At 47.6% G+C, this 22,966-nt stretch overlaps 1 protein-coding gene across 3 annotated transcripts in view; it reads right to left on the bottom strand.

The window, feature by feature from the left end:
• The window catches only part of LOC114850101 (neural cell adhesion molecule 2-like), a 193,680-nt gene that overhangs the window by 7,851 nt on the left and 162,863 nt on the right, over positions 1 to 22,966 (bottom strand). The window contains exons 9-17 of one of the 3 annotated variants that reach the window (XM_029142091.3): positions 18,913 to 19,063; positions 17,127 to 17,314; positions 16,870 to 16,966; positions 16,169 to 16,342; positions 14,034 to 14,153; positions 13,091 to 13,212; positions 11,002 to 11,176; positions 1,535 to 1,742; positions 1,108 to 1,147 (exon numbers count right to left, since the gene is read on the bottom strand). In XM_029142091.3, the coding sequence (XP_028997924.1) occupies positions 1,108 to 1,147; positions 1,535 to 1,742; positions 11,002 to 11,176; positions 13,091 to 13,212; positions 14,034 to 14,153; positions 16,169 to 16,342; positions 16,870 to 16,966; positions 17,127 to 17,314; positions 18,913 to 19,063 (1,275 nt within the window). The remainder of the gene's footprint in view (positions 1 to 1,107; positions 1,148 to 1,534; positions 1,743 to 11,001; positions 11,177 to 13,090; positions 13,213 to 14,033; positions 14,154 to 16,168; positions 16,343 to 16,869; positions 16,967 to 17,126; positions 17,315 to 18,912; positions 19,064 to 22,966) is intronic. The other 2 variants (XM_029142082.3, XM_029142086.3) reach the window with 2 other exon arrangements.

Raw genomic sequence — 22,966 nt, 5'->3', positions numbered from 1 at the left:
CCCTCAGCATCTCAGACTTGTCTCAATCACTATGTACAAACTCAATAGAAGCCTAGCTGCGTTTGACCTCCTTGGGCTTTATATTAAAAACCTCACATACACTGAGGTACTGCAGTACTCTGCATTAGACCCTAGTACTGTAGCAGTTTACTCTAGCAGGATCAAGGCACCAGCTATGATCCTTCTTCAGCCCGAGGGGCTTTGTTTCATGTCATTCCCCACGTCCCCCTCCCCTTCACTCATTTTATATCATCTTCATCCTGTTGCTGTTAAAACAGCAATAAATCGCCCTGAAAGGAAAATAAAACGTGCATTTGGATGCTTGAATTCTATTATAAAGTCATGCGCGGCTGCGTCCCTGCATCTCGGCCACGCTGCAGGAGAGAAATCATAAACCAGGTGAATGATGGACCCAGGTCTGACAGTTGTTTGACCCCCGGGACCGTCTCGGAGCCTCTCGCTGCGCTCGTCCAGCGCTTTTACGGCGCCGCCGCTGGGCCTGCGACGTGTCTGCGCCCACTTATAAAGTCCACACATCCGCAGAAAGACGCGGCGCCGTCGCTGGCTCTGGTGCAGGCTCAGACACAAAGCCGGGGCAGGTTCCGCCTGCCGCCGGGCCGCCGCTCACTCAGCCCTTCAGCGCCGAGCTTAGTGACTCAGCAGAAGTGCTCCTCCCGCTCCTCCCGCTCCTCCGCGGCCTCTCGCATCCCATACACCGGCTGGCAGTTATTTTAAACACCGCTGAGGCCAATGAATCAGACTCTGCGGGCGCTTTCTCACAAAACCTTGGTTTGGCAGCGGCCCGAATAAGAAAGCAGGGCTACCAAATCGCAAAATCAATTGTACTATGAATTTCAAGGAGGCAGGCTTTTAAATTGCGTGATGTGTGATGAGAAGGACGCGTGTTTGCTCATCTTTTCATGCAGCGATAAGAGAATCAGACTATTTGTATGCAGACGTCGAGCACTCACCACTACAGACACGGCAAACGACGTCGGACGGCGCAAAAGGTTCACATGCACACGTACACGCGACGCATGCAAATGAAGACTCACACGGCGCACAATGAGTGGAATGTTAGCGAAAGAGACATAATCAAAGACATACTGTGGTTGAAAGGGCGGTTGGGCGGCTGTTGTAGGTGTACCTGAAGTAAATGGTAGAAAGAACTCTTCTGTTCTCATTCACAATAAATATAATTAAGATTATTCAAGGCTGTGCTCCACTTAATCTCGCAAAATGATTTGGAGAACAAAGAAACAGGACGAAAAAAAAGAAAAATTGATTGTGCCTCTTTCAGAGTAATAGGTTAAAATCATTGACACAATGGAAGCTTTTAAAACAGATGTAGCTGGTGAATGAAGGTGTGTTTTACGTGAAAAGGCACTCGTAGAACAATTTGTAACTAATCTGACCCGCGGGAACTAAGATACACCCACAGCAGATGCTCCCTCTGCAAGCATGCGTGCTTTAGCGTTAGAACACGGGCTCCTGTATCAAGTGAAGGGTGTTAATAAGCAGAGGGCTGACTCACAGGTAGGCGGCCTTGCCCTCCTCGATCTCCTTGCCCTTGCCGCTGGTGGCCGTCTTCTTGCTGCACAGCGTGCGCGTGATGCACATCAGCAGGCCGCAGTGGCGCAGGAAGAAGCAGCTGACGTCCACCAGCACCAGCAGCAGCAGCAGCGCTCCCAGGCCCAGGCCCACCACCGCCCCCAGCCCCAGGCCGCTGAACAGGGATTCTGCTGAGGCAGTGAAACAACACACACAGCGTGACGCACGACCAGGAGGAGGAACAGCGTTGACCACAGGGTGGAGGTGCGGTTCATTGGTTTCGCCCTGCTGGAGGTCGCGCCCGCGGGCCGGACGTCTGCTGAATTGATGCCCGAGCTGAGGTCAAAGGTCGTGCTGGTGGAGCGAGCCTCCTACACTCACTACTGCACCGAGTCCAGAAACAAGAGCTCACAGGCACCACGGAAAAACTTTTACCAGTGGCTGCTTCTAAAACCAGTTGAAGGTCAGTGAATTCCTGCTGGAGCGTTTCCAACACGTAGATAAAGTCCTAATCCACAACGCCTCGACTCTGCGATCCTCAGCGGAGGATCTTGATTATTAGCTGGAATCCGCCAAATCTCCCCCTCGTAACAAATCAATTTCAGCCCTATGAAGATTTTATATAGAATAAACCGGATGAAACTTCTCAAGAATTAATGGATAAATGAGGAAAAGGAGCTCGGAAGCGGGTGGAGAAGGCTTTACTTGGTTATTTATGCGCATTATGGGACGCTCTGCGGGTTCTGTTCGGTTAAGACCCTGACAGCAATCTGACAGAACACATTCGTAAACATTTCATGGGCCCGAAACCACACATCAAAAGTTCTGTGTTTGCCCTCAGGTTCCGCTCCTGTACCTGCTCTATAATCTGAACGCAGTCCGAGCGCATGGGCTCAAGGCAGCGAGCGTCAGCGGCGCCGCAGAACCCCTCCCCCCGCGTCCGCTGGGCGCCTTTTATTTCATAGCTCGCAGCGCTAAACAGACCCACGCGGGAGCCAAAGCGGGCCTTTTCAGCTAAAAGCCGGACGCCTCGCTTTCGTGGCGGTCAGCAGTCTGCGCTCGGCGGCGAGAAGGAGCGCCGGGGCCCGCTTTCAAATGAAAGTAATGAGAAAATGAAAGCAACGCGGCGAAGAGGAGCTCCCAAGGGGGGCGCTGGAATGGAGCGGTGCCCTTCGGTGGTCCTGGGGTTGAGCAGAGCCGGCATCCACTGTGGGATCGGCGCCGACGGCTGGAGGTCGGACCTCGTCAGGAGCAATCAGCAGCGCAGGAGCAGCTTCATGAACTTCTTCTTAGGGACGCGCTCAGCTAAACAGAGGGATCACACATTAATATGAAGACAGCTGAGTGGCGACGTCTGGCACCTCCGAGTTGGAAAAAAGCCTCCCCAGTGAGCGAGGAGCGAGTGCTGCCAGAGCTCTCTGTACTGTCTCCTGTTTCCTGTAACGTGAGGCGAGTGCAGATGCTCCCGCATCCCGACCCGCGCGCCGAGATCGGCCCCAATCTGGGAACATTTCACGTACAGTTACAGAGAATAAAAATGCCTTTAACCTACGAGGGACGGGGGTTCGGCATCCGGATAAATCCCTATTAAACTTTGACAAACCACACTCTGCGAGATCCTAAAACCACTGCGATTACGGATTCTCGCTGTGCGACAGATCTGCATACCAACAAGGAAGAAGCATCAGACGAAGCGTGTTTGTTATTCTGTACATTACGTTCAAGAGTTGAGCATCAGGACTGCAGATCGAGCCAAAAAGCAGGTCTCTAATTGAACTTAATGCCACTCTCAGGCATCAGTTGCATCAGAAATCAGTAATTGTTAATAACTGATGCTTCAGTGATGAGCTGATATGTTGCAGTAGAGAGATAACCCTGGATCTCCCTCCTCTTAAAGCGTGTGTCACAACCCAAATGACACTTTGTCAGTGACTTTGTTCTGGACTTGGAGCCGAGGCTGCAGACAATGGACCCTGGCAGCGAGTCAACGCGCAGAAATCCAGGGAGGACCTGGTGGCGAAAGAGAATTCTAATTAAAGCGCTGGCGTCCTGGCGAATCTGAGTACGCGGAATGGAAACCTGCATCGGTCGATATTGTCTCACCGCCACAGGCTGCTGTTCTGTGTTTTCGCCCTTTTGGAAGTTTACGGGAGTTCATTTGGGCGCTAAGCCGCATGTGCAGCGGCGGTAAACAACACCTCTCCTGCAGCAGCTGCATATTCTAGAACAGACAGATAATGGTCCTGTCCTTAAGCGATGCTTCTGTCTCATCAAACACCGGCGAGGCTTTAATAACATAAACATTATTGGGCAGAGCGCTTTATTATACGTTACAACAGGGGGTGGCATTTACAATTAAACCTAATAGAACCCTTTCAACTAAAAGCCTGAATTATTTGGGAGCACCTGAATGAAGATGCTATAAATTACACAGACAGAACCAGCGTTTACTCCAAAAGAGGTGTGTGACTGATAAGTTACACTCTGTGCTGCTTTTGAACTCGGTTCCTCGAGTTTTCCTTGTGTTCCTCAGATCTACAGTGAATCTACTGTAGGACCATCACATCCTGAGGTCACGCACCGGTCGCTGCTCCACTCATTCCTAGAAGTCAGTGCATGTTTCCATTCATGCCTTTTGTTTGAGATGCCTCCATCTACAGTATAAACCTCCACACTCTTCCGTCCGCTGTCCTGCTGTTATTGTTACAGAGCTTGACCTTTTAATGGACTTTTGTTGAGCTGTGACATTAAGCCTGTAGAAATCTGGAACTGATGAATCATAGAAAACAGCTACATTGAGAAATTCATTTGTGAAATCTAAACAGTCAATCTAACACTAAAGCAGGTTGTTCACAATATTATATATAATAAACCACAAAAGAGCTATAGCTAATGGGATTAGATTTAGAGGCAATGCTCTTCTTGAATGAATAAATGACTATATTTATGACCTGAAATGAAGATGATGTGAGGTAATTGGGATGGCAGGCGTGCGAAATGCATGACTCTCACACCAGACACCAGCTCATACCCACAGTCGGTAAAGGTTAGCAGCATCAGGCTGCTGTGAAGTTTGCTTAAAGAAAACGAATTAATAAATCGCTGTTGCCGTTTTCACCTTCATTCTTACGCCCTGTGACCCAGAGAGAAGATGTCTCCGCGGGCAGATGTGCAGCACGGTGGTCCGCGTGACCACCGCCAGCTGCAGCTGCTGAGGAGGAGTAATGAGGTCACCTCCTGCAGGAGCACCGCCGCGCTCCTGGAGCGAGATGTGAGCGAGGCCGCGAGGAGCTTCGGCCCCTGCGGCGCCCCCCCGGCCAGCGAGGGGCCGCGGCTCCGTGGAAACGCCTTCTAATGGAAAGGCAACTGCTGCAGCGACGGAGGAGGAACGCGCCACCGCCGGCTGCAGCTGAAACCGAAACAAATAAACAAGCAGAGTTTACTGTTACGTAGTTGGACTATTCCTTTAGTAGATGACGGGTCCTGTCCAATAGGTCTTAAAGGGAGCCAGAGAAGCAGTGAGTGGAGGCGGCTCACAGCTGTCCATCGCCTGGGGCCACATACTGTACTACTATAATATATATACATATACTACTATTATATACTGCATATTGACTACAGTAGGTGACAGTCTCCTGCTGGAGGTCGGTCTCACTGACAGCACTGCTTCGCTTGGCACCGCTTCGCTCCTGTACTTTAGACCGAGGACAATAAGAAAATTGACTTTGTGTTTTAAAATTATGAGCCGGTGATGGGCAGCGCTTTTACTATGCACGCATTTGTTTATGCCAGGAAGCGTATATTGGCAATTTACTGGATGTATTGCTCACAAGATATATTATGAAGAGACCGGAGACTAAATAATAAAAGTAAAGTGGTTTAAGAGGATATGTTGAGCATTTCTATTACTTTACAGGTTTTTTCAGAAGCCACTGAAGCAAAGAAGCTGAATTCCTGGACTAAGTTATTAGTCCACTCTGACGCAAGCGTTCACCAAGTCCGATTCCTCAGATGCTGTCTGTCATTAATTCTTCTTCCCCCGCTCTGCTAACTCTTTTACAGATTTCCTCTGATTGCTTGTTGATATATGGGCTCGTTAGCCGAATCATTCAATAGCTGGAGATCAACTGGAGCAATTCATATACATCTCAATTTGACAAAACAAACTCATTAGGGCCGAGCTGTGATTGACTGTCCTTCCATTGGATCTCAGAGGAAGCGACTTGATTAATCATGACCGAATGGGCATTCATTGATTAAGAAGGTAGCAGGTGCTAATCTGCGGGGTGATAAACATAATTATTTATGGATGTGATCGAGGGCTCTCCCTAAGTGCTCGCTTTGGAGCGCTGAAGAGAAAGGAGGCCGTCTGGGAATTAAAGATAATCATTACATACTGTCTAGCTGGAGGGAGAGGCACGGGTCTGGGCTTTTTGTCCGTTTCCAAGGAGGAGGCAGACGAGTGCACTCCAGTCGCAGCGCGGAGGACGTGAAAAAACGTGGCAAATTACTCTTAACTTAAAAAGAGTGTGGCATCCTTAACAATCATCTTAAAAGACTTCAAAGAAATTTGGTCCACTTTTCCGTAATTGCCGTCGTCTGGGGTTAGCGCCTATTTCAGGGGTAATTCGAGCGTCTGAGCCGCGAGCCTTGTAGTTGGGCTCCGGCTTAAACAGCGGAGACAGACGCGGGATCTGAACGCACTTCACCACTTTCTGAGCGCCTCCAACAAAAAGCAGATGTTTAACACGGTGCCACTATTCAATCTTTAGAGAATCTTGACTGGAGTCGCCCTGTCATCTCCTCACTCTCCTCCTGACTCCAAGCCTTACATTTGTACATCTGAGCGTCGGCAAACGTCAACACTTGAGAGCGCAGGACTTCAAACTGCAGCATGGAGTCTAACAAGAGCATGTGACAGGACGAGAAGATGGATGCTTTCTTTAGTACTGAGGCAAGACAGCGAATGCACTAGTAAATGTTAATGGGTTCAAATGTAAATGAACTTAAAACTTTGCTTCAACATAACTCACAGGCAACGCAATGGCTCAGCTGTTTTATAGTTTATAGTCATAGTTTTTCATAGTATAAAGTAGCTGTTGTGTAAAATATATCTGGTGTGAATCAAATGCAGAAACTGAAAATGACTAATTATAACAGGACATTCGACTTCAAGCTGCAGGTGGAAACGTGATAAACTGAACCTTCACAATGATGCTCTCATTCTTCCTATGGCTCAGCTCATATGCATCCACTGAGCTGTTAACACTTTCATGATCCCACACTCACATTTGACCCTATTCTGAGAATAGTTTTATTGCATTTCAGCAGCAGATGCTGCTTTTTTGTGCCAGGGTTTTCTATCCAAAAGAAAGCAATCATTTTCCAACTGGACTCTTCAAGACTAAAGACTTCAGACACCATTTACTGGACTCAGTAAACAAAATAAGGGGAGGGTCTCTTTACAGTAGCTCCAGTTTCTTACCGTCTGAGGCTGCAGGTAATGTTTTTCTGCAGCAGCTGGTGGAAAACTCATCATATCGAATCAGCGACTTAATGACTGAATCTGAATGTTTTTCCTCTGATAACCTTTTTTCACTGTAAACCATCAGCAGAGCCGACTGCCATGCACCTCTTTCCCAACATTACTTTCAAAATAACGACTTTCATTTTGAAAATTGATGAGAGGGTTGATTAATGTAATGGACAGCTATAAAAGTACTTATTTTCAATTTTGATACGCTGGCATCTCTTCCAGGAAAAAGTTTCACTGGAGCTCTCAGGAGAGGGCAGAAGCTTTTTCAAATTATTTCTTCAAGTGCTTTGATGAGATTATTGCGAACAAAATCTATGGCGCCTGTTTCAATCATGGCTTTTTATGGCACATGACTGGAAGGAGAGGAAAGAGCCAGGAAAAATACAGCAGTCACAACAAAGCTCTGCACCAGAAAAAGCCCCATGCATCAGACTGTGAGTCCTCCACTTTAACTTATTATCACAGTTAGGACATACAAAGCACTGCTTCTTTTACCGCTGCGTAGTTCAGTCAGAACTAGTTCATCATGTTTATTGATTAGGGCTTTTCTGTCTACATTTAGAAAACAAATCTGAATGGAGAATAGAAGGAGATATGTTCAAAGTTGCCAACTTTTAAAGAGCTTTAATTTCCCTTAATCACTGGTATCAATGATGTAAAAAAAAATATATATATATATATACAGTGATGAAGCTGGATCTATTAGGAGACCCTGTTTAATATTAATGTGCCCCTCTGTCAGGACGCACTGGTCTCAAGGCTACGATGTTTGACGGAAATGACAAGTGTGTTTATCGACGGGGTGACGCGGTTTGGTGAGCGATGCCACAACAAACAAAAAAAGGTTAACAAGGGAAAAGCGCCGGCGTTGGAGACACACTGTTGTAATTGGCGAGGGCAGGGGGACGCCACAGCGATTTAGAAGGTCTAAACGTATGCTTTGATTTGCAAAAGGGGCCTTGACGGAAGAAGAATAAATTGAAAAGGAACCGAGGGCAGTGTTGCAATCAATGGCGTTTTCCTTAAAGGATTCTGTGCAGGAGAGAGGGGGAAGAAGGTTATGCAGCCTGTTACAAACTAAAATAGGATGGAGAAACGAGGATGAGAAGAAAAAAGGAAAGTGCCAACTCAATACCCGGCAGATGCGTAATACATGGAGAGAGAATTGAGCAGAGAAATTGGTTGCTGAGAGATAGTAGGCACCTATATACCATGGACATATTTTGTGTGTCTAAAAAAAGCCTGTTTCTTTCATCAAGCCAGCAAGCGGCTGTTTATATGAGAGATGAAAAAAGAGCAGGCGTCGGATTGGAAAAATCGGGATTGGCAGATATTTCGCATCTACTGTAATATTGCTGATTGAGTTAACACTGACCAGACTTCTTCAAATATCCAATTTGACTCAGTGTAGCAGAAAGCGCGAGTCATTTCCAGGTTGAACCTGCGCGACTCCCCGAGATTATATAAATATACGAATGTCGTTTGGGCTGAAACGTATTGAGATTGACGACTTGGCCTAATGAAAATGGAGCAACATAAACTGCCATTATGATGCTGTAAATTGGTGTGGGACCGGCAGCCACTGAGAATGGGTAATTGCAAAGTCCAGAGAGTGTGAAAAGGCAGAAAAGTTGAGGGAAACTTGGCGCGAGCGGAGTTTGTGTGAGTTTGGGTCACGTAGCGTGAGAGACCCTGAAAACCCGGCTCTGCGTCTCCGTGGACCGGAGGCCTCGCCGCCTCCTCAGCCCAGGAAACGCAGCCGCGTCACTCCTCCTCCCACAAACACATTAGGAGAAAAGCGCTCCCGCTCCGTCTCCCGTCTTTCTCCCGGGCTCTTTTCCCACGATGCACCGCTGTTCGCTAACAAGAGGGGACAGCCAATCGAAGTGACCCGCCTTCAGCCTGCCGCTCCCCGGCCTCGTGTTCTGTTTGAGAAGCAGCGCACACGCTCGCGGGCCATTTAGCCGGCGCCGTAATGACACGGGCAAACACTTGCTTGATCAAAAACGGCACAAATAGATGTGACGACGGGCTCGAAAAGGGGAACAAAAACAACAACGCAAACAAGCTGCCTTTGTTTTTCTCCGCGCGAACGCTGGGACTTCAGGGGGAAATGCATAAAACATTTATAGTTCCAGTAAAAGTTCCCTATACTGTCTGTGCTCTAAATAGGAACCTAATGGCTGAACGGTGCATGCAGGTGTGTGATCTGCATGCTAGGCCTGCAGGGCGCCGGAATGAGGCTCCTCCTGCACATCCAAGGCTGATTTGGATGTTTTTCCTTGAATCACAGGACTGAACACAGCAGCAGAGCCTCCAAACATCACAGGATGGAGAAAATGTCCAGTTCAGTTGCAAAGAGCTGCACTTTAAAAAGAGAAGCCCGTGGGCCCGGTTCTGGTGCCATGGCAGCGCTCGTGCTGTTTATTACCACAGGTGTGAATGAATCCCCGGTGAGACGTGGACACCGTGAACGCCCCAGTGAGGAAGTCGCACTGGTGCAAATTCAGCGTGAGGCGCGAGAACCTCAGGGCTGCATCGACTTCTTCATCAATGGATGTGCAGTAAACACAAACAGTCAATTCTGAGCAGGGAGAAAGTGGAAAAACAGGCTGAAATCCTTAAAATGCATCAGAAACGCTAAAGCCACAGAATCTGCGTTGTTGATAAATGACTTACTTGAATCTTTCTTGAAAAAAAAAAGCTGCTCATTAACTAACAGTCAATAAGTTTCTTCTTCTGTGACTACAGAATGTATGGGCCTTTCTCTGGTGAATGAATTCCAATCGCGGCCCCGCATAATGCTCGTATCAAACCGTTTGTTGACGGCCTCTTTGTTATGTGCAGCACAATTCGCTGTCTCTCACCGAAAATACATTTCCATCACCCTTTTCAAATTCTTTCCACAGAGATAATTAGTAGTTTGTTACCAGCAACAGGCTGCGTGGATGGAGCGACGCGATAGTCACGGCCCGTATGCTGTTGGATGTAAAGGAAAACGTGGGCTCATACAACTAAACCAAATTAAGTTCACCTACTGGCATATGAACCACTATTAGTGGATTAAGTTGACACTGAAGGAAACATAATAACAGGATTACTCTCACGCAGGATCCCTTTAAATTGTAATTATAAACCAGCAAAGTGAATGCGTGTGCTCAGACAGTGACGCTTTCAGCCGCGTGAATAAGAGCTGGAGGCAAATATTAGACGGGCTGGATGCTGCTTGTTTGGGCCCAGCGGGCGCTTGGTATTCAGGCGGGTGACACCCGTCGCACCCACAGCAGCGAAGGCCGCGCCTCCACCTCGCCTTCGCTGTGTAAGTGGAGGCAAAACGCTGCGGAAGCTCCGCTGCGTGGGAGGAAAAAATGGAAAAAAACAAAAAAACGGAATATTACAAAAACAATCAGGAATGAACACGTGCGGCGGAGCGGTGCCATCCATCACACCCCCGACCCCCGAAGCTCAGGATGCTTGCTCACTATTACTCGGTGCCAGACGCGGCGCGGGGAAGCGTTTCTGCACAAGCGCCGATCAAACCGCAATCATGTGTTTCCAGGAGTTTTTGACCCGTTTGACTGGATGATGCAGCTGTTGTCATAGATGTTTTTAGTGCATGGGCGACATTTCCAGCCCTGAGGCCGCTGCTGTGTGACCTCTACGAGCCTTAAACGCCATTCACCGAGCACACGGACAGAAACCCACTAACAACAACCGGACCCGTTTGTTCTGAGGCAGCTCTACCTCCACCAGAACACCTTCCTCAGGCGCCTCCAATGCTATCGCGCTTTGCAGTCCAGCAGCACTTAATAAAAGCCTCTGCGGCTGCATTCAAACACCAGCAGCCTCGCCCAGATGTGCACGTTGAACAGGGCCCTGACTGCACACAGCGGCGCCCTTCGCCGGGCTTTTACCTGTGATGTCGGGTTTCTGCGGCATGAAGAACTGATAGAAGGTCGGCTCCGACAGCCCCTTGACGTTGCGCGCCGTGATCTCCACCTCGTAGCGCGTGTTCCACTGCAGCGGCTGCAGCATGGCGAAGTCGTTGGCCCCTGGCACCAGCTTGGTCATCCACTGCTCCTCCTTGTCCTGGGGGGACAAACCTTCGGGTGAGATACGACTGCGATCGCTTCTACGTGCATTGTGTGGAAGTGGTTTATTGGGACGAACGGCAGCTCAGCCTTTGAGCGTTTTAATCTGGGGGATTGTGACAGCGACTACAATTAGACATGCCGTCGTGAAACACCCCCCAGTTGCACCCGCATAGGTGGGAAGAAAGGGTAATCCTCTGGTTTACATCAAGTTCCCACTCATTCTCTGATAGCCCCCCCCCCCTCATTGCATCACTCTTCATTCCTCTCATTCCTCTCTCTTCATCTAGAGGCAACTTGGGATGAATCTGGTTCACACCTTAGCATTCATGGCCTCTTGGGCCCCACAGGAATTAGTTAAGCAGTCTAAAACATATCTTAATGGACATTTTAATACTCCAGGTCACACGTTGTGTTCACAGGTTGGAACACAAGGCCGTAATTGAGAAGTGAGCCCCGCTTTCCTCCAGCTCTGGCCTTCAAGCGCTGAGACGTTCTCTCCCCGCTTTTCAAAAGAACTTTTTCATCTGCAGCCGTATTATTTGAAATTGCTGTCACTTCCACAATGAGACAGAGTAATACCTGCTTGGACACATCATGAAACGGTGAGATAGGAGATTTAGACGTGCTCAAAACCACTTAGTCCCGTGGAGAGTTTTTGTACGAGTGCCATCTTTTCTGGCTCCCGGTCTCATCTGAGACGCTCGCTTTATCTCGCGCTTAAGCAGCTTTTTTTTTCCTTCTATTTTTTACACGAATATCAGCTACTTAAATAAATGAGCGAACTCCAAGTTTGTGTGTGTTGCAAGGATTTAAAAGTACAAATTCTCGAGCAGAGCGCTTTCATTTTGTCACAAACGCACCCACTCGACTCAGTCAATAGGAACCTATCAATCCGATGAGTCACAGACACTCTGAGAGGAGAGGCGTCCCTGGTGTCGCATGTGTGTGTCAATACAATACAAAGAACAACCACGGGTTCTGAGATATGGGCTATGGGATATATTAGATAAAACCAAACCAAAAAAGCACCTCCCTTAAACTGGCTGGACATCAATACGTTCACCTGCTTCAGTTCAGCCCCTCAATATTGAGAAATGATTAAAAACTGTATTCTGAATTATATGACAGCATCTGTCCTCATAATAATCCTCAACCGCGCTCACTGGGCTGATCCACAAACGCTGTTGTTGTCCACGGACATGCAGAACCTTTAAAACACCAATTATAGCCTTAAATCGTTTAAGGTTGTGAGGTTGTGAAAGTACACAACATTCGGTGGAGCCGTCATTTTCTCTCAGCCCCTAATTCAATTTCCCCGCCCTCCGTCCTTTTCAGGAGGATGGATGCATTCTGCGTTTTTCTAATCAGGTTAAAGCGAAACATTTTTGTTACTTTTCCACATTCTATAAAAAGACCAAATCCTTCCATGTGCACGTCCAGTATTACAGTACGTGTCTGTGGTGCTGAGCCTGGAGCCCATTGGTTCCTTCTTAAGACTTAAGTCTTTAAAATGGGTCACACATACAGTAGTTCCCTATTTTCTCCAAACAGCTGGGCGCCGTAGCCTCTGGTAAACACTATTTGAATGGCAGTAAATCAAAAAAAGCGTTTGGATACAAGCATTTTAAATTGTAGATTAACATGCATTTGGTGCTTTACTGCAGCAGCACAGCTGTATATAGGATTGAAACGAACCTTGAAGCCCATGTTGTAGCAGGAGAACACATAAAGGCAGCAGCAGCTAGTTTTGGATTAATAAGCTGATTTTGTTGGATGTAAAGGGTTTGACACCTCAGAAAAATGATTATTTTCCTTCTTGAATGAAAGTTGCTTTGTTCCCATCGCTTCCTTCCGGCTCGAAGTCTCAATTACAGTGGCTTCTGAGAACAGACCGACCTTAATTACTCACCGTCTTGTACTTGACGATGTACTCCACGATGGGCATGCCGCCGTCGTCCTGCTTGACCAGCCCCAGCCTGTAGGCCTTGCCCATTCCTCTCTGCCCGTGCACCGCCGGTGGACTCGGCTCCCCTGAGGGACACGAGACAAGCAAAGCTGTGCTGTGCGTCTGTGTGCGCTCCCGCGGTGGAGAGCAGGTGGCAACGTGAGGCACGAGATAAGAGCGCAGAACAAGGAGCGAGCAGGTTTTAGGGGGAATTAATATCATATTACGAGGCAACTCCCACCGCCTGGCTATAAGTAATCTGGACCGGAGGCTCTTATTATTCACTGTATTTTACTAATTGGGTCTTCTTTCCATTTATTCTCAGTAGCTGCACTGCTGTATGAAATGAACGCTTCCTCCGTGGCCTTCACTGCAATCCTGTTTCCCAGAATAAATAAAATGCGTATCATAAAACCCTGCAGTAGATAATTCGAATGCAGCAGTTTTACACGAGGACACAGATTTGACAGGCTCTTTTCTCGGCACTCGTGATCTGGATTCATATGACTGAAATATGAGGAGGTTGTAACTGTTAGATGGCGAATAGTGAAGGTCTTAATCACTTTCAGTGGAGGTTTTATTACACCTCTACTGTATATTTGATTTTTTAAAACCAGATCCGCATATCTGTCTGCTAGCAAAAATATTTTATGCGTGAAATATCATCAGCTTTATAGTCAGTTTCATAAAAATTATGATGTACAATACAATTATCCTGCACATCGATATTCACACATCAATATTTGTTAACTGCTAGGATGTGCCCTTAATTAACAATTAACCTGGTCTAACTACTACAACCCCACTGAATCATGAACTCCAGTCATTATGACTTGGCTTCAGCGGGTGAAGGTCTCAGTTGAGTGGAGGAGCTCTTCACTGGTGGAGCGAGCAGAGACACACTTACGGATGGGTAAAGTCTGGAAGGTCTCCGTGTGGCTGAACTCTCCTTGACCCTTCCCGTTAACAGCCGCCACTCGAACCTCGTACGTCGTGTTGGGCTCCAGTCCCGTCAGCACCACAGTAGCTGCAGGGAGACCGGACCAGAGTGTAGACATTTATGTAGATGTAAGAACAGATCCTGACTGTAGCTCCATGTGGTTCAGCACTAGGTTTATGAACAGACCCAATCTTCCACATAAAAATTTCGATGTTTAACATGAATAAAATAATAAACATTTGAAATGTCTGTAAATAAGAAGGCAGATAGTGATAAGAAATTATAATAAAGTTATTAGTTAAAATGGATTCTGCAACATCCCAGGACCTCATTATAAAAACGATTAAAAGTACAGTAAAGATGCATTCATACTGTAAATTGCATCATAAATTAAATAAAACTGCAAATCTCATTACGGCACCACACTACAGATTACTATTTAAACGCCGCTGTCACCGGAGCCCATTTGCATAATCTCGACTACTCGGAAAAGCCAGCGAGAGTCAGCAGTGAGAGTTGTTGTTATTGTCAGTCTGCACAAATTAAATACTTGAACGGTAATAGGTGCTTTTGCAGTTCTTCAGTCGCCGGAACTGAAAAACAAATTCCGCAATTTGCAGCCATGCTAGGTTACTTTCCAGGCTATAAGCAGACATTTCAATTTGGGCAAAAGCATTCAAATGAAACGAGTCCAGGCATCTCATTATGTGGAGGAGTTTATTGTGTAACTACTTTCTTTAGAGGATATCTGAAGTGGCTTCTATGATTATATGATGCCACTTAGCTGGCTTGTAATTATTCCAGCTCCCCATTTTAATATTCCAGTCCCGATCTCGAACAAAGTGGCACATTTATTTAAATTACATTTACAATTAAGCTTTATTTATCCTCTGATGTTGCCTCCCTTTGTTCTTCATGCATGTCCTCGGTCCGCTTCCTTTACATGAGCGGCACATTTTATCATATACAATTAAAGCGTCCGCTGCTGTTCAGTATTCACCTCAACGCACCTCCATTTTATAATGACTTTGAAATGAGGGATATTACCGATAAGCCCTTTAGGTTTGTCGACCCTCTTATCGCCCCAGCATCCGCTGGCTGGTTTGTATTTTCCATCCATCCTTCTTTTACCTCACACTTCACGTTTCCACCAACTGGCTCAAGAATCAATTTGGAGTCATAAAGCATAAGAGGAGCAGGGGAGCGAGCTGGCACGTTCCCCACCAGGTGTTTAGGGCTCGCCGTGACCCAACAGGATCTCAGAGCTGAGGCTTTAAGGGGGATCGCATGACGGATCACTCGATAGAGCTCACGCACATGCTTGATTAGTGTCGACTGTGTGCGTGGGGTTAACTGGCAGAGGCGCTGGTTGAAGCTTGATGGGATATTAATCTGGCATAGCTTCACTGGTCTAAGCTGGATGTTTTAAACTGTGTGATGAAATGAGAAAAACGATTTCTCAAAATTGTTGATTTTTTACTAGCGCTCTGCGAGGCAGAGTTGGTTTATGACGTCTTCCATAAGACAAGTCTTTTATAACGTCAATGTAAATGTATTATAGCATATTCCTCAAGTTGATTCCACAGCTCAAACAAGAATCATACAAAAATGAGAGGAGCCGTGTGGAAAAGATGGATATATAAAATATTAAAAAAACTAAAATATGACAGTACTAAAACAGTCAGCAGCAAGTGCATTAAATAGTCATAAACATGCATAATCTCTGTTATGATCATTTACTATTGGGTTCTGTTCAAGGGGCACTGAGAAAATCACTAGAGATAACGATGTGAGCCTTTCTTCCGCGGAGCAGAGGGGGTGCAATTTATCCTCGGATCACTGGCACACACCGCTGCCTTTAACCGACCCCCCCCCGCGTTAACAAACCTCAGGAAGTGTCCGTGGAATGAGAACATCTGAGAGCTTTCATATTGATCTGACGGACTCAACCTGCCTTGAAACAGAAATGGTAATAGCCCACACGCGTTCAAAGGGGCTTTTAGCACAGCCACCTGGAACACATGGGGTCCGTGCATTCCACACAATAACTAATGAAAGGTTACAGCGCTGTTGAAAAGCACTGATACATGGCGAGCACTCACTCTGGATGCTGTGCGACCTGACGTCCCTCCAGTCCTGCAGGCCCACCTCCTTGTACTGGACCAGGTAGTAGCTGATGGGGACGCCGCCGTGAGAGTCGGGCTTCATGAAGGTGACGGTGGCCAAGCGCTGCGACACGGCCGACAGGCGCACGGAGTACGGGTTGGACGGCACGTCTGTGTAGACGGAGGCGTGCGGGTGTTACTGTACCGCCACAAACCAATGCTAGCTTCCCCTGCCTTTGTGCGCGCATCTGTGCGGAATTGCAAGCGGCACAAAAAAACTTCCAAACACGTTTTTTCCCTGCGAGACTACATATTAGGTCAGCTTTTTTGCTCACTTCTTTTCTCCACAGCCGGAGCAATTCAATCTGCACTAAAGATAATTGGACTGCACTATTGTGTATTAGCCTGCGCTACAGTAAATTAGGGAGCACTTCAGCAAATAGCGAACGCTATGGTAAATCAGGTGGCACTATTTGAGATTAGGCTAGCTTGAATAGGGGTTGCGCGTTGCAGCGGGAATTTATCTTCTTGAGAATTGCAAATAAGGCCATTACCGTTAGCAGCGAGGTAGAAGGTTACAAAGTAGCTGAACGGATAGATTACAACGGGAGGAGGGCTTCGAAAGGTGTGAGGTCCCCGACTCCACGCGTGCTAGACGTGAAATGAAGTCGCCAATCGCGACAGGGGCGCTGACTCGCCTGCCTGGGCCAAAATGAACTCCTGGTACCGAACACCGATGTTGTTCCGGGCCGTGCAGTTGTAGCGGCCAAAGTCCCGGTCGGACATGGGCGTCACCTAGAAGCAGAGACATGTGAAATGAACAACCAAGATCCCATGTAACACCAGCTCTGTGATGTGTGTTTATTCACGTGAAGGTTATAAGTGAAACGGTGACATCTGTCTGATCCCATTGTGATGTGCTGTTGCTAGGAAACGGGTCCAAATGGCCGCCTACCTCCAGGACAGACTTGCCCTCTGCGCTGTGGACCCGCGTGTTGGCCGTCCCCTCCGCGGAGATGGTGAAGCGCTCCCTCCTCCACAGCATGGTGGCGGGAGGGTTGGACATCACGTCGCAGCTGATGTTCACCGGGTTCCCCTCCCACGAGTAGTAAATGGTGTGGTTGGTCAGGAACTTGGGGATATCTGTCAAAAAAAAGCCCACGTTTATTCCGGAGCTGTGTGACTCTTGCGCAGAAGCAACACCTAAAATGCAAATGCCTGCGTGCAGCTTGTGGCGGCCAATTAAACCCCTCAAATCAAAAGGTGGAGCCGTTCAGGATGATCAAAGACGCCGAAATGACTCGCTGAGGCTTAACTAACAAACACCTCACAGGGACAGAGAGAAGCATTTTATAATTGTTCCCACTGCAATGGGAAAAAAGTGGAGCCAGAACCTAATTGAAGTCATCTCGCGCAGGGTGTGTGTGTGTGTGTGTATGTGTGTCTGTGTGTGTGTGTGTGTGGGGGGGCTTTATTACGATTATCTCCCTTAGAATAAAAATAAAGGATGCAACCACAGGCTCACATGCCCCAGCGAACAGCAAGGCCAGTAATGGACGATGGCAGGAGTGAGCTGTCGCTGGTGAGGATTTGTTTTGGCCCAGTCAGCCCGGCTCCGTTGGAGAGGCATTATGCTTGTTTTATGCTCGCTTGCAGGATTCCATTAAAGAGATTGATGCCTGGCTCTCTGTCACAGCCGAGGACGTGTTATCCCCCCGCAGCTTGCAGTGACTTAGTAAATGAGTTCATTAGTTTGGTGGCGACGGCTGGCTCAGCCTCACCTCGCTCAGACTCACAGCCTGTGTCTGTTCTGCAGAGTGGGAGTCAAATCTGAACGCAAGCTGTCAGCTGTGGCTCCAGCAAAACAACTTTACCGTATAATGACACAAAGTTTGCTTCTCGTGGTCTGGAGAGTGGGTGCACGCGGGTGACATTTGATTTGTTTTTTTTGTTTTTTTTTTTTCTGCAGGAGGACGTCGTCAAACTTTTTCCAAAATGTCAACTTTTCAAGAACTATGCAAAGCAGGTTTTGAAGGCAGCCCGTGAACCCGAACCGCACCTGAGCCAAAAGGGGAGAAAACCGGTTTCCGCCTGACGACAGACACACAGAGCTCGTTTCTCCCGTCGCCGCCTTTCACAATAAATTTGTTCGTCCGCCCCCTGTCGCCGCCGTTCCTCTGAGCCTCAAGGTGTGAAGCGCGCTTTCTGCCGCTCTCATTCGAGCAACACAGCCGCTCTTATAATGAACCTAATCATTTCAAGGCCAAAATGGAGATCTTGGCTTCAGAGCTCATTAGGCAGGGGATCGCCCGCCCCAAATAACCCCAAACAAGCGGCGCTGAGGAATGGGTGCTCCGTGGGTAAGTCGGGGGGCTGTCAGCGCGGGAAACAAAAGGCGATGCACGATGCCCTCGCACTAATTAACCCTTCTGGAGGCTGTGTGTGGTGCGGTGGATGCAGGGCTTTGGAGGGAGTCGAGTTGTTTATAATACCATAATGATCCTCGGAAAGAAAAACAGCCACAGCGCAAAAGAATTAGTAGAACTAAGAGCGGTTGAACTTCTGAACTCTCCGTCTGCAGCGGTGTCTGATTCGTGTGTTTGTACGGCGGTGACATCATAAATAACCGTGTTACATCATGTGAACATGTGGACCATGAGGAGGCTTAAACAACAGATGTTTCCTGAGCAGACACCAGGACCAGCTCTCGGCCCTCAGATGATGAGATTAAACATACTCACACTCAATATCCAGAAACATGCTCTTCTGGTGACCTCCGATCCTGCTGAGGGCCTCGCAGTCAAAGCGGCCCAGGTCGCCCAGCCTCACTCCGCTGATGGTCAGCACCGACTTGCCGTGGCGCCCGCGCACCTCGAAGCGCCCGTCCTGGCTCTGAAGACACAAGCACACGCACGATGACACCCAGGGATCCACAAAGTCCCTCCGTGCTGCTGTGCTGCCGGGTCGTTTGCAGACGGTCCCCAACCTGCTTGGCGGGTGAATGACAGCCCCTTGATGCAGTCTGACCTCCCTTGCAGGCAACAGTCACTCGTCACACAGAGTCAGGGTTAATGTAATAAACTGTCGATTTATTACAAGGTCATTACATCTGTATGAAGACAGATGGTATCAATTTGAAGCAACGGGTCAATTACAGCAGACGAGGCTATCATTCCAGCAATCGACATTCACTCGTAATGAGAAAAAACACCCCAGGAGCATCTTCTTGTTTCCGCGGCGATGCGGCTGCAGCCTCCTGAACGCTATGCAGCAGATAACCTCTGTCACCCCCATGAAACTGCTTTACTGTTCATGGGCATTGGAGAGCTGCATGACCGGAGCAGCACATGTGAAGGTCAGAGATTTGAAACAACGCCACTTGTTGCATTGGATTCTAAAACACTACTTTACTGTATGTTGCTTACGTTGCTAATGTACTAAGTTCACTTTCCTTATACTCCATATGTAGAAAGCTGAATAGTTTCTTGTAGGCAAAAAACATAGTGTTAGTTCTTCCTATTCATAGAATGTATTTTGACTATAAGTAGCCAAAGGTACAGAGTGTGTATCATTCCAGCTCCTGAAGCCTCCGTGAATAAGAGACACAGCAGCAGCATTTCATGACTGTCGTAGTTACAGTATGGACCAGCCCAAGAGACGAGTGAAGAAAGACAGGCTTTTTACAGGACGGGTGTGCTGTCACGGCCAACTTTCACAAACAGTAGAAGGAAATATGAAGCACACTCGGTTTAGGCTCCTCAGTACATACTATGTACAACCATGAGAAACTTTGGACAAATAAAATACATATCTTACACACAAGCTTGCAGTCCCAGTATTCTTCATTCCTACGTGCACCGAGATTCATCAGATTTAATAGAGTAAAAATAGAGGTTATTTAGCTCAAGGCCTGAGAGTGCAGGATTGCACTCGAATTAAAGTTTGTTCCTAATAAAGAGAATTAGAAATAAAATGAAAAATCCAAGGCTGACAGTTGAATCAGGGAACAATCCACAATGCACAGGGAGCTATAAGTGTAAGTTACTTTAAGTGTTCCACTATGATGAGAAACCTGGTTAAAGCTGCTCACCAAGCTCATGCTACGTACAGTATACTGTAGATGTTCAGTTTTATTTTTAAGTACAGGAACACTCTTCTTCTCATCCTCATCATGTGACATTCACATGTGATCAAAGAAAGCTAAAGTATGTATCTAACCTAATCTAACCACATGTTAATGTACTGTCTCCTCCATTAACTGTAACCTTCATGTTCTCAAGCTGGATTGACTGAGGCGCTGACTCATCTGTTTTACAACCTGTTAAATCAGGCCATAGTTACTGGCCTTGCTCTGTTTGGTGTAAAGATTTCGTTGTGTGTCAGATAATGTTTGAAAGCTCCTGCGTTAAACAAGTCACCTGTCACTCGCTGTGCTCCTGTCGCTGCTTCGTGCGCGTTAGAATAGATGGCGGAAAAAGCAAAGCATTTATTTCCTGAGATTATTTCATGTCCACCGGTCCCACATTCCAGTTGGTCCAACATCAACGGACGGTTCAACAGATGACGTCCAGAGCTGATGAGTAATCAATTCAAATAACTGTGATCCCAATGAAAACTAATAATAAAACCATACATTGCCATAGATGAGCAGCTTAAATAGATTAAAGGGAAAACATCATTTTTGTCTCATTCAGTCTTCTGATCTGTTCAGCATGTAGTTTGTCTGCATCTATTTAGGCAGGTGGACACATGTAAGTCTGTGTGTGTGTGTGTGTGTGTGTGTGTGTGAGCGTGTGTGAGTGTGTGTGTGTGTGTGTGTGTGCCTCTGCTGATAGTGATTGTGCGTCAAAGCCTCATAAGCCTCGGCCGTGAAGCCCTCTCCTTTGAATCACGCTCTCTTTATGCTGTCACTCGTAGGCTGCTGCAGCATTATCCTGTTTAGAATAGCTTATCTTAGCTGTTATCACGGCAATGCTATCAGCCAATGAGGTGAAGCGGCTTTTAGGGGCTCGGTTCTGCTCTCTTTGTGCTGCCACTGCACACTTTGCCTGTTTGCTTCGCCAGCTGAGGTCAATGGGATTGGGAGGGTGTGCTCTGAATGGGAATGCTGGGGAACGGGCCGGCGAGAGAGGAAATCTTCCAGGAGGCAGCTTCTGAGTCAGGAAATTACTGCCCCCCCTCGACTGACAGGGTCTGTGTCTGGAGACAAACTCAGCCCCTAAAGCACAGCCTGTTTGATATGCAGCTCAGCGGAACAACAAGGCAAGCGGCCAGACACCAGCACAACAGCCAGACGCGGGTGCACCCGTGGTCCCGCAACACGTAGCTGTGTTGTGACAACATGAGAGCGCAAAGTAATGAAACGTGCAAAGGAAAAGAAATGTGAAATTTGAGGGAATAAAATCAATAGAGGAAGACGTCGGGAAGGGAAGAAAGAGGAAACGCGCAAAACGCCACCGCCATCCAATTCAAAGGCTTCCAAACGAACATCTGTGAACGTGTGAAGCCCAATCTCCAGCGCGATCTCTCACATGGGATTCCGGAGTCTGTTCCTGTTATTATTTGAGCCCAAATGCGGGAGAATTTTCAGATATTAAAAATGTCAACGGCAAATGTCAGCGAGGCTGGAGAGGCGCTGTGGTCGGGTTCTGGCAAGCGGAGCAGGCGCTGACCACAGGCTCTTTACATTTGCACTAATCTAATGATTATTGTATCACCTCACCCTCGCGACTACAACAAAATGACATTTAATAATGGCTTTCTGGTTGAGGGAGAGAGAGGCCGACTCAGGGTTTTACAGAGTAACAGCGAAGCACCGGCTAAACATTGTTATTATCCATTCAACTGTACTTTGCAGCTATGGATGCTGTGTTGTGGCTTTGTCCGAGGTTTATTCTCATCGCGGCGGCTGAAGCGAACATAAACACACTTTGAACAGCTGATATAAGCACGCGAGCTGCAGTCCCGAGTGCGGACCTTTGATGCCACCAGCTTCTCATTCCCCGAAGGCTTTGCTGGAGCGCAGATAACCTCGCACACAGGAGAAACAATCCCCCGAAAGCAGCGACAACACCCCCGACTCAAATCCCACCTCGGCTCCTAATTAAATTCCAGGAGCCATTATGTTCCGTTACAGAGGGTCAAAGTGTTAGTCGACAGAGAATAAGAGGAGCGGAAGCACGTGGTGCAGCGAGCAGAAGCAGAAAGCGGCCTGGATGTGAATTGAGAGAGGAACGTGGGGCCTTAAACCTAGTGACTGGGGCCGTCCATCATGCGCCCGTGCAGCGGGAGCCCTGTTTGTCTTTGCATATGTTTAGGTGTGTTGGTTTGCACCGCGCATTTCCATAATTGCATTTGCTGCGAGGGAAAAAGAAGCACTTACTCTCGTTTTCGGATGCGATTTATCAAGCCGGGCGATTCGAGCCGATGCGCACGTTCATTTATCTCCGCAGTGACCTTTTCCCTGAGCAGCAGGATGGTTGTCATCTTTGCCTCTGTTTTGTTTTTTCTTGCGTCTCGTGAAAGCCGTGACGTAGCGCGTAATCACTTCCACCCAGTAAATGCGGCTGCAGCTCGTTCGATCTGCGATGGGTCGGGCCATTCTCACGCACAGGATGAGCGATGGCGCTGGGGGACGCGCACGCAACAAAAGCTTAGCGTCTTTTCAGGGGTGCAACTGTTTGCCCTGGAAACTTCAAGGTTCTTGCTGCGTCTTTGTGCCGAGAGCTAATCAAAATAAATGCGTGTGCTGATTTCCCTTGAGACAACATTTGCAGCAAAGTAAAAAAAAAAAGT

The sequence above is a fragment of the Betta splendens genome, chromosome 2 (genome assembly GCF_900634795.4).
Source record: "Betta splendens chromosome 2, fBetSpl5.4, whole genome shotgun sequence".
In the NCBI taxonomy this organism is placed as follows: Eukaryota; Metazoa; Chordata; class Actinopteri; order Anabantiformes; family Osphronemidae; genus Betta; species Betta splendens.
Note: the sequence above shows the minus strand (reverse complement) of the source record. Positions and strands in the feature narration are given on the sequence as shown.